This window comes from Ursus arctos, unplaced genomic scaffold (genome assembly GCF_023065955.2).
Source record: "Ursus arctos isolate Adak ecotype North America unplaced genomic scaffold, UrsArc2.0 scaffold_36, whole genome shotgun sequence".
NCBI lineage: Eukaryota > Metazoa > Chordata > Mammalia > Carnivora > Ursidae > Ursus > Ursus arctos.
Genome location: NW_026623050.1, coordinates 7555753 through 7566116, shown reverse-complemented (window position 1 = coordinate 7566116; position 10364 = coordinate 7555753). Strand labels below are relative to the sequence as shown.

At 56.1% G+C, this 10364-nt stretch overlaps 1 protein-coding gene across 1 annotated transcript; it reads left to right on the top strand.

The window, feature by feature from the left end:
• Window positions 1-1880: 1880 nt before the first annotated feature.
• On the top strand, window positions 1881-9988 carry LTK (leukocyte receptor tyrosine kinase). The gene is given in 30 exon segments (XM_057306154.1): window positions 1881-1923; window positions 2484-2627; window positions 2717-2885; window positions 3341-3364; window positions 3366-3464; window positions 3607-3710; window positions 3713-3750; window positions 3918-3987; window positions 3990-4124; window positions 4172-4252; window positions 4255-4308; window positions 5497-5517; window positions 5520-5586; window positions 5971-6128; window positions 6806-6901; window positions 7176-7365; window positions 7870-7960; window positions 8058-8073; window positions 8076-8106; window positions 8289-8422; window positions 8731-8791; window positions 8922-9014; window positions 9120-9187; window positions 9190-9219; window positions 9280-9344; window positions 9347-9380; window positions 9383-9437; window positions 9512-9602; window positions 9708-9753; window positions 9756-9988. Coding segments are annotated over 30 exon segments (2541 nt in total).
• The last annotated feature ends 376 nt before the right edge of the window (window positions 9989-10364 follow it).

Sequence of the window (10364 nt, the reverse complement as noted above, 5' to 3'; positions counted from 1 at the left end):
GGTAAGTGCTGGGGAGGAATGATCAAACCATGAACTCTGGTTCATTGGTTCATCTCTTTAGGTAGAGTTTTTAGGTTCTTTGTCTAAATTTTTTTTTTTTAAGATTTTATTTTATTTATTTGACAGAGAGACAGAGAGATAGGCAGTGAGAGAGGGAACACAAGCAGGGGGAGTGGGAGAGGAAGAAGCAGGCTCCCAGCGGAGGAGCCTGATGCGGGGCTCGATCCCAGAATGCCGGGACCACTCCCTGAGCCGAAGGCAGACGCTTAACGACTGAGCCACCCAGGCGCCCCGGTTCTTTGTCTAAATTCTAACACTGAAGCTTTCTTACAGTGTCATTTTCTGTGTGGAATTCCCTGTGTTGACAGGTCATCAGAGTGAGTGCAGTGTGCCCTGTCAGTAGGTAGAGAGAACCGACTTCCCATAAATGGAGCTGTGGGACCCAGTAGGTTTTATGGGCAACTACTGCATGTGCAAATAGCATAGTCCCCGAACTCACGTGACAGAAATCACCTGGGGAGTGTGTTAAAACAAACTGCTAGGGCCTGCACCAGTGTTTCTGACTCAGTGGGTCTAGGGTGAAACCCCAAAATTTGCATCTCTCACAGGTTTCCAGGTGGTGCTGATGTTGCTCTCCAAGCCCAAACCCACGTTGAGAACCACTGGCTTAGTGGAACCTTACCGAGGAAATTCTGCGACCTCACAGTGGGATACCTACAGAGTTCAGTAGAGCATGGGTCCTAGAGCGCTTACAGAACCACCGTAGTGTCTGATTTAGCACTATGTTCTCAGAGACAACCAAGGAGCTAGCTACTATCACTTCTTTTTTTCCAGTGCTTTATATTAAACACAGGCCTCAGCCTTTAAAATTAGTATTTTGGACAAAAGAATAAGGAAGACGCAAAACCACCTGAAGGCTAAGTGACCTTCACAGTTACAGAGTCTGCTGTGGTTTACAGAGAAATTCCCTTTCACGTGGTTTTACAGGTGGGGAAACTGCCTCAGAACAGTGTGACCTGTGCACCATCACGCGCTGACTAGCAATGCTAGTACTAGCACTTAGATGTTCGACATCAGGATCTAGGCTTGCACCCCATCACAGTAAGAAATTGTGCAAAGGGTTAAGACAGACAACGGAGTTGTATGAGGTGACCCTACAGACCCAGGTTTCTGAGGGTGTCTGGAGGTTCAGCCTTTCAGTCACAAAGGTACCGAAAAGACACAAGTAATGGCAAGTAATGATGCACTTACTAAGTGCCTTAAAGAGCACTTCCTGGGGCGCCTGGGTGGCTCCGTTAAGCATCTGCCTTCAGCTCGGGTCATGATCCCGGGGTCCTGGGTTCGAGGCCACATTGGGCTCCTTGCTCAGCAGGGAGTCTGCTCCTCCCTCTCCCTCTACCCCTCCTCCCGGCTTCTATTCTCTCTCAAATAAATAAAATTCAAAAAAAAAAAAAAAAAAAGAAGAGCACTTCCCATGTGTTATTTATTACACACACCAACACCCCACCACCAATGAAGCACTCACTCCACCGCTCCTGATGTGAGAGAGCTAGAAAGACCTAGAAGCCTGGGCAGGGTGTCTGGGGTGCGGCTTGCCACTTTTTTCACACTCCTGCCTCAAAAGGGTGGGGGCTTTTTCTCCCCTACCTTGGGATCCAGACAGCCCTTGGAGGGGTACTCGCAAGGCTCTTCTAGGAAGCATAGGGACCTTGCTGCCCGCCTGTCCTGCCCTTCCTCCTTCAGCGTCCTGGGGTCTGAGGTGGGCGTGGTTTTAGGACTGGCAGCGTCTAGCAAGCAGTCAGACTCCGCTATGAGGGGCAGTCAGGCCGAAGTGACAAGCTCTGAGTCCACAACCCTATCTGTGGCAGGCTGAACAAGCCATGGGCTGCTCAGGCTGGCTGCTGCTGTGGCTTGGAGCAGCGAGTCCTGTCAGTCAAGGAACCATCTGGCTAGAGGCATCTTCCTAGGCTTAGGAACAGCAGTTGAGACAGACTGGGTCCTAGTGGCTCCCCCAGAGGCCTGGAACCCTCAAGGCTAATGCTTCTGGGTCAGTGCTCCTGCTGAGTGGGCCCAGAAGCACAGTGCAGGCCTGAATTCAAGGTTCCCCATCACGCACCTTGGGAAGGAGGGATAGGCCCGGGGTCTCAGCACCGCCTGGGGGCGAGACTACCTAGCTAGGTCGAGGAAAGGATGGGGGGCCTGCAGGACCAAACTCAGTGGGCCCCCAGGTCATTCACTGGGAAGGACTCCCCAGGGGAGAAACTTGCAGAGGCATCAGCGGGCACCCCAAGGGGCTTCAGTGACTGGAGTTGTTCCGGGCCGGCTTCCAGGTACTGGTGTGCCCTGGCTGGGTGGGGTTAGGACGACGACCTCAAGAGGCGAGGGCCAGCTGTCTACAGGTTATCTCTTTATCTATCTTTATCTCTTGTCCCCCATTAACCTACCACCTCTCCCAACCCCGCTGTCCCGCTGTCACCTTTCAGGAGCCATTCTCTGCTCCAGCTCGGGGTCCCAGTCACCTTTTCTGCCATCCTTACCTCTGTCGCTGCCAGCTCCTAGCCCCCAAGATGCAAATGTCACCACCCCACCTAGTGTCTTAGAGCCAGCTTCTCCCCTAATTCCACCAGGTGAGCTCCAGGCTCTTCCTCCCTTCTCTGCTCATCTTACCAGGCCAGGTCAGATGCTCTATGACCCTTTCCTCCCTCCCTGCTCCAAGGCACTGAAGGGCCCTGGCTGTCCTCCTGTGGGGCCAGCGGCCGGCAAGGACCCACACAAACACAGTGCAACAAGGCACACACAGGCAGCAGCGTGGTGGTGACAGCAGGGGCCACCAAGCCTCTGAAAGGCACGCAGCTGTGGCGACAGCCAGCCAACACTGAGTACCTGTAAGTGTGGAGCAGGGAGAGGTGGGTGATGACCTGCCTATCCGAGGTTCTAAAGTCAGGGAACCAAAGGCCTCGGGCACACCACGTTGTTGTAGGGTATTCCACACCCCCGTGTGGCCCTAGCGACTTTGTCCCTTCTTCCAGCGGAACCGGGGAAGGTGGCAATGGTCGCCACTGAATTAGCCAGTACCTAGGAGCCCCTAACCAGCGTTGGCGCCAAGGGGTGGCTTGACCGGCACCCCCCCCCGCCCATCTCTATTAAGCCTCCTAAAGTAAACGTAAAATCGAATTTTCTGGTGTGCAGACCTAGTCTCCCCATCTTTTCAAAATCGACTACAGCCTCTTTAGTCGCTCAGATAAGAAATTTTGGAACCGCTTTTGTCACCAACCTCTGCCCTAGGCGGGCAGCCCGAGGACCGATCGAGGGCCAGAGGCTCCGCGCCGGCTTTCCGCAGGATCTCAGCTGACGGAACTGCGGGACAAAGGCGCCAAGAACCACCTGTCGCGGGCGCACGGCGTCTTCGTCTCCGTCGTCTTTTCCCTTGGTCGCGGGGAGCCGCTTCAGGGCGCCTGTCCCGGAGTAAGCGGAGCCACTGGGAAGGGGCGGCTCGAGCTGCCCAGGCCTAGGGCCGGGCGGAGCGAGGGGCGCTCGTCGGGGTGGAGACGGCGGCACTGCGAGGGGAGCGTCCCAGCCCCGCCGAATCCGGCGTCCGCGGCCCGCGGGGAGCCGGGAGAGCCAGCTCGTCTGCGTCGGAGGGTCCTGGGCCGCTGAGGAGCGCGCGGCGATGGAGGGGCCGCAGGGTCTCGGGTCGCAGCGCTGGGCGGGACCGGCGGGGGTGGCGGGGGCCCAGCAATCCGCCTTGGCGTCCCGAACTTCTTCCTGGGGCGCGCGCACACAAGCTCTTCGTGCGGGCCTGGGGGTCCCCCGTCCCTGGGTTCGGCCGGGAGCCCGTTCCCTTACTCCAGGGCCTGGTGCCCGGTCCTCGCTCGACGGCTGGAGGGCGCGCTCCTGAACGCGCCGCTGCCCCAGAGCCGCGCGCCGGCGAGCTGGAGCCGCTGCTGGGAGCGCCCGGAGGAGGCGGGCGGGCCTAGTTGAGGCGGCGGCCCGAGGCCGGCTTCAGGCCGCCCCTGACGAACCGGAGAACCGCTCGGCGGCGCCGGGGAGCGGCGGGAGCGGCGCGGCGGCAGGTGAGGACGCGGGGCGGCGGGGAGGACGCGGGGCGGCGGGGAGAGGTGGGCGTGCTCTCCAACCCCGCCGCCAGCCATCCCGCCGTCGCCCCCAGGAGCGGAGGAGATGGGCCGGCACTTCTTGCGGGAGGGCGCGGGGGGCGGCCGGGGCTGCGCAGAGGCCTGAGCAGCAGCCGGCGGCTTGGGGGCGGCGGGGGGGCCTGTACTGCGGGTGGAGGCGGCGGCGGCTACCGGGGTAGGTGCTCTCTCGAGGAGGGCAGCTCGGCATCTCCCAGGGTGAAGTGTCGCTGGAACCTTAGAACAGGCCCTCTGAAGGACAGGCGGGAAAGGGGTTGAGACCCCCTCTGGGCCCCAGAGCAAGTAGAGTAAGAGCTCTTAGCAAAGACATTAAATAGGGGATCCTGGGTGGCTCGGTAGGTAAGGACGTTCAGTTGGTTTCAGCGCAGGTCCTGATCTCAGGATCATGAGACGGAGCCCCGCCTAAGGTTCCACGCTCAGTGTGGAGTCTGCTTAAGATTCTCTCTCTCTCCTGCCCCTCCCCACTCGTGCTTGCTCTCGCGAGCTTTCTCTCTCATAAATCTTTCAAAAAAGAAAAGAGATCAAGTAAGTTGCAAATCACACAAGCAGACAGGATTCCCTAGGTTGTCATTTAAAATCCAGGACTTTTTTTTTTTTTTTTTTTTTTAATCACAACAGGTCTCCTTGTTCTATAGGAGTCCCAGGAATTTAGAGCTGGCTGAGTTGGCAAACTGAGCTGAGAGGCAGAAAGGCCGGGATAGTTGATGATGACGATGATGATGATGATGATGATGATGATGATGATAGGGAGGTGGGGGGTACGAAGGGGCAGAGAGAGAATCTTAAGCAGGCTCCATGCCCAGGGCAGAGCGTACGGTGGGGCTCACCTCCGGGCTCCACCCGAGTCTCCATCTCAGGGCCCTGAGATCATGACCTGAGCCGAAATCAGGAACCTGACACCCAACTGACTGAGACACCCAGGTGCTCCAGGCAGGGATCATTTAAATTAGTAGTTCCCCAAGTGTGGTTTCTGAACCAGTAGCATTAGCACCACCTAGGAAAGTTGTTAGAAATGCAAATTCTCAGCCTCTCTCCAACCTACTGAATCAGAAACTCGAGGGAAGACTCCTAGCCATCTGTGTTTTAATCAGTCCTCTCGGTGATTTCAGACAGACAAGGAGGTTGTCCCAGCCAACCTAAGCCAGGCCTTCAGATTCCAGCTGATGACTCCCACCCCACCCGTCTGGCTCCTGGCTCCCACTTCGGGCTAGCAGCCCCTGTATTGTAATGCTAGTGTAGAGAGGGCCACACTGGGATTTGCACTGGGAGACAACAGTTTCCCATCAGTGTGCCCCTTCCTCCCCCCCATTTTGTAGCCAAACCCTCTATCACTTTCAATTTCCAGGGGGTGATGTCTCAGAAAATGACATCCTTGGGTTGATGGGGAAAAAAGGGTATACTTCATATACCCCAGTGGTGAACCCTACTGGCAGCCTCCAGCAGATATTGTTCCTTACCCACCCCCCTCCTCTCAGCCTGGCCTAGCCTTATTCCTCAATCCCTGAGCCCACTCCCGTTTGAGCCACCAACTCTATGCTGTGAACTATCTGGTTCTTGCACAGCCCAGGAATACTCAAGAGCTCAGTATGGGGCATTCTGGGGCACTTGTCAGATATCACCTGTGAATTCTCAAGTTCAATCTGCGAGCTCGAGGATCTCAGAAGAGGAAGTATACAGGCTTGACAGAAGTCCTTCAGGCCCTCCCCCCATCCCTTAGATGCCTGGTACTGCTCATTGTTCCAAAGTCCAGGGGTAGAATTAACCACGTAGCTGGAAAAGTATCTGTCCCCCACCCTTACCCTGCAATATCCATTCTTTTACTCATAATCATGGAGATCCATGGAGAAGTAGAGATCCGACTGCACCTCAATTGTAGTCATTGCCTTTTGAAAGACTGCCAATGGCAGGCAGAGCTCTGGTTACCCAAATGCATGTGCCCAGAGGGCATGGAGCTAGCGGCAGATATCGCTTGCGTGGGTAAGTCCAGCTTTTGTCCAAGATCTGGACTCCTGGGGCCACGGGCTGGGAGGAGCAGTAGGGTACTGGGAAAGATGACTGGTGGTGTGCCAGGCACCATTCCGGGTGTGGGGCAGGAGACTGGATATGCATCAGTGTATGCTCTGCCTTGGACGAGCATGTAGAGTAGTGGTCTAGTAGGGGAGGGGTGATATCTACCTATCTATCCACCTACCTACCTACCTATCTAGATATGTATCTAGATTTACTTTTTTTAAGATTTTATTTATTTATTGGGGGGGTGGAGAATGCACATAAGAGAGAGCAAGAGCAGGGAGGGAGGCAGAGGGAGGGGGAGAAAGAGACTCCTCACTAAGCAGGGAGCCTGATGCAGGGCTCTATCCCAGGACCCTGAGATCATGACCTGAGCCAAAGGCAGATGCTTAACTGACTGAGCCACCCAGGCGCCCAGATAGGTATCTAGATTTAGATATAGATATCTATTAAAGTGACAATTGCCACGGGAGGCTTAAAATGTTTTAGGGGTTCTCAGGAGGGGAAGGTTGCTTTTATATAGGACAAGTGGGGAAAGCATCATGGAGAAGTTAACACTTGGGCTGAGTCATGAGGCATGGATAAAATTTGGGGAGGGGAACAGAGAAGAGCTTCCCATTGGAGATGTCTCTATTTCTCCCTAGACCTGCCCACCCTACCAGGCCCGCTGGTTCTGTGGGTGATTGTCGTTGTGACCTCTACACTGAGCCTCCTTATGGTGTGTGGGGTCCTGATTCTGGGTAAGGAACATCCAGCAGGCATGGCTGATTCCAGGCTGCCTACCTCTTCACTGAGCTGTGTGTGGGGTCCCAGGGACAGACGTGGCTGATTTCAGGACCCTTGCTTCCAGCAGAGCAGTGGTGGGCTCCTCGGGGAGTCCAAGAGTAAAAGCAGCCGTGGAGGCCCAGGGAAGACGTTTGCCTTAATGGGCATCTGGAGAGACGTCCTGGGTGGAGGGGTGGCAATGGAGGGTGGGCCAGATGGGCAGGTAGAGAGTTCGCCCTTCTTTCTCAGTGAACCATAAGAAGTGGCAGGGCCTGTGGGGGATGAGGCTGCCAGGCCCTGAGCTTGAGCTTCTTTGAACCTCCACCATCAAGACAGCCCTCAGCCCTTACTACTGCCAGGTGGGGTTTGGCTGGGCCTGGCCCTGGCCTCTGCCCCCAGGGCTTACAGAAGTTTCCCCAGCCAATGTCACTCTGCTCAGGTAAGTTCTCTTCCTCTGAGAACCCGTGCACTCTGAATCTCTCCCACTCCCATCCCATTCCCTGCTGTGGTGAATTATGGTTCACAGAGAGGATGTGGCCCCAAACCTCTGTGTGGAGGAGATAGAGGTCAGAGAAATTCCAAAATGCAGGGTAACTTGTCCAAGGTCAGCTGTCACCCCCAATTCTTGGATGGGGGAGACCCTATGATTCCTTTAGAGCAAGGGTTGCCACTACCCAGGGTGTCTGCAAGGACGTAAGGAAAACCTCATCACAGACACCCTGAACCCATACCCTCTCTCTTCTGCCCTGGTTCTGTGCCCGTCAACATCGCCTCTGTAGGGCTTGTACTTGGAGAGATGCCACGATGCAGAAAGACCTGAGTCCTCAGATAGGGCCGCCTGACCATATAGGGGATGACAAGGAGGTAAAAAGGAGGCACTAGAGCCTCTAGGACACTTACCTAGGCCCAGCCGACCACTCCCTTCCAACCTGTCTTCCTGCAGAGCCTTGGGCCATGGTGCCTTTGGAGAAGCCTATGAGGGATTGGTAATTGGCCTTCCTGGGGACCCTGGCCCACTACAGGTGGCTGTCAAGGTGAGAGAGGTGGAACTTCTGGAACAGTTGCTGGAGTTACAGTCAACCCACTCTCCTGAAGTGTCTGGGGGAGCTCAGGAGCCCTCTTCCTCCCCAGACCCTGCCAGAACTCTGCTGGATTTCCTTGGGGAGGTGCTCATCATCAGGTGCACCTGGGGCCATGGACAGGGGTGGGCGGTGGGAGCAGAACTGCCTCCCAGAACAGCTTCTCTTCACCCTGGGGCGAGACGGAGCGGGGCTAGGGAGACAGAGCCTGTCTCTAGTGTTGTGGAACCTAGAGCCTGGTTTCCCTCCCTGCTGGCAACTGGGGTATGTGCCTCCCACTCAGCAAGTTCAGCCATCAGAACACTGTGCGCTGTGTAGGGCTCAGCCTCCGGACTGCCCCTTGCCTAATTCTGCTCGAGCTGGTGTCTGGAGGGGGCATGCAGAGTTTCCTGAGAAACAGCCGGCCACACTTGGTAAGACCCTTCTCCCAGCTCCCTGAGCCCATCTAAAGACCCTGTCCGGGGCCCCTGGGTGGCTCAGTTGGTTAAGTGTCTACCTTCGGCTCAGGTCATGATCCCAGGGTCCTAGGATAGAGCCCTATGTAGGGCTCCCTGCTCAGCAGGAAGTGTGCTTCTCCCTCTGCCCCACCCCCCCAGCCACCTTGTGCTCTCTTTCTCTCTCTCTCAAATAAATAAAATCTTTTAAAAAATAAAAATTAAAAAATAAAAACACTGTCCTTGTGTACCCAAACAAGCAGGAACTAATGTACCCTCTGCCCTACCCAGGGCCACAAGACATAGCCCAGGGCTGCCCCTCCCTGGAAGAAAATCACTTCATCCATTGGGAGTGATCCTGGCTCGGAGGGGGTGGGGGAGCAGCCCAACTCTCTCCCCAAGGAACAGCTCTTCCACGTCACTTTTATGGAAACAGATCAGGGCCAGGCCTTCTGAGTTCTAGCAGTGATTTTTGCCTGCAGGAACATTGCTGCCAGGAACTGCCCTCTGAGCTGTACTGGGCCCAGCTGAGTGGCCAAGATTGGGGACTGTGGGGTGGCAAGAGGTATCTACAGGTGTGGGGTCTGGGGAGGTGGGGAGGCTGCTGCTCCAAGGGCATTTACCAGCACTCTGGTGGCACTTGATCAGCTAACTCATCACGCAGCTCCTCCCTCCTGCAGAGCCAGCTGTTATGGCAAGGGGGGCTGGGCTCGGGTGCCGGGCAGGTGGATGCCCCCAGAGGCCTTCTTGGAGGCCTCTTCACATCCCAGACAGACTCTGGTGAATACACACACAACCCCCTCCCTGGCCTTGGGCCACCTCATGTGAGGGAAAGGGAAGGCTATGCCTGATGCAGGTCTTTTGGGGTGCTGCTCTGGGAGATCTCATTAGGCTTCTATGCCTAATTATGCCCTGCTCTGGGAGCACCAACCGGGACGTGCTGTATTTGTCATTGGAGGGGGACAGATGGGTCCTCCCAGGGGCTGTCCAGGGACTGTGTGAGTATGGAGTGTTGTCCAGGGAGGAAGGTCCTTCACAGCCATGGGTGGGATGAACTCCTGCCTCTCCCCAGGTACCATATCATGACCCCGTGTTGGCAGCACCAGTCTGAACTCCGCCCTAGTTTTGCTGGCATCTTGGAACATCTTCCATACTGCATTCAGGTGTGCCCTCTGACCCGCCTTGACCATCTTGATCTTGAGGGTCCGGAGGGCAGCCATAGAACAATGTTGTGGTCCCCTGCTCTCCTGTCCCACCCGCCATTACAGGACCCTGAGGTGCTGAATTCACCCCTGCCAATGGAGCTGGGGCCACTCTGGAGCAGGAAGGAACTTCTGGGCTGGGGAGCAGGTCTTTGGAGGGCCTAAGATCCCCACAGGCCCAGGAACAGAATCTGGAGAGCTTAAAGAACTGGGGAGGGAGCCTCCTTGGCCCCTGGCTGCCCTCTAGTCTCAAGACCCCCAAATCCAAGGACTTCCAACCTCAGGGGGGATTCCAGAGGAATCCAAAGGAATCCCCCCTATGGCTCTTGGGCCCCAAGGGGCCCTGAAGGTGAGGACTCAAGCACTGACAGTAGCAGTGGTTCCTCCCTGCATTCCTCCCCAGGCTTCTAGGGAGCTTGTTATTCCAGTAGCCTCTGTCCCCTGCAGTTTGTTCTGCATGTCTGGGCCTGTCTCAGGGTTGGCCTGGCACCACTGGACCCTCCATCCTGGAAACCAGCTCGGGCTTCCTGGAGAAGAGTTTGGCCACTCCCAGCCTTTGATCTTTGGGACCAGAGTTTGAAACTGCCTCCTGCAGGAAGCCTCTAGATTACCCGTTCCCCGTGAGCATTCATCTACAGATGCCTCCAATCCTACAGATGCCTCTAATAAAGAGCTCTTCTCATACCCTCCAGTGATCTGAGTGGACATTAGGGATGCCAGGGA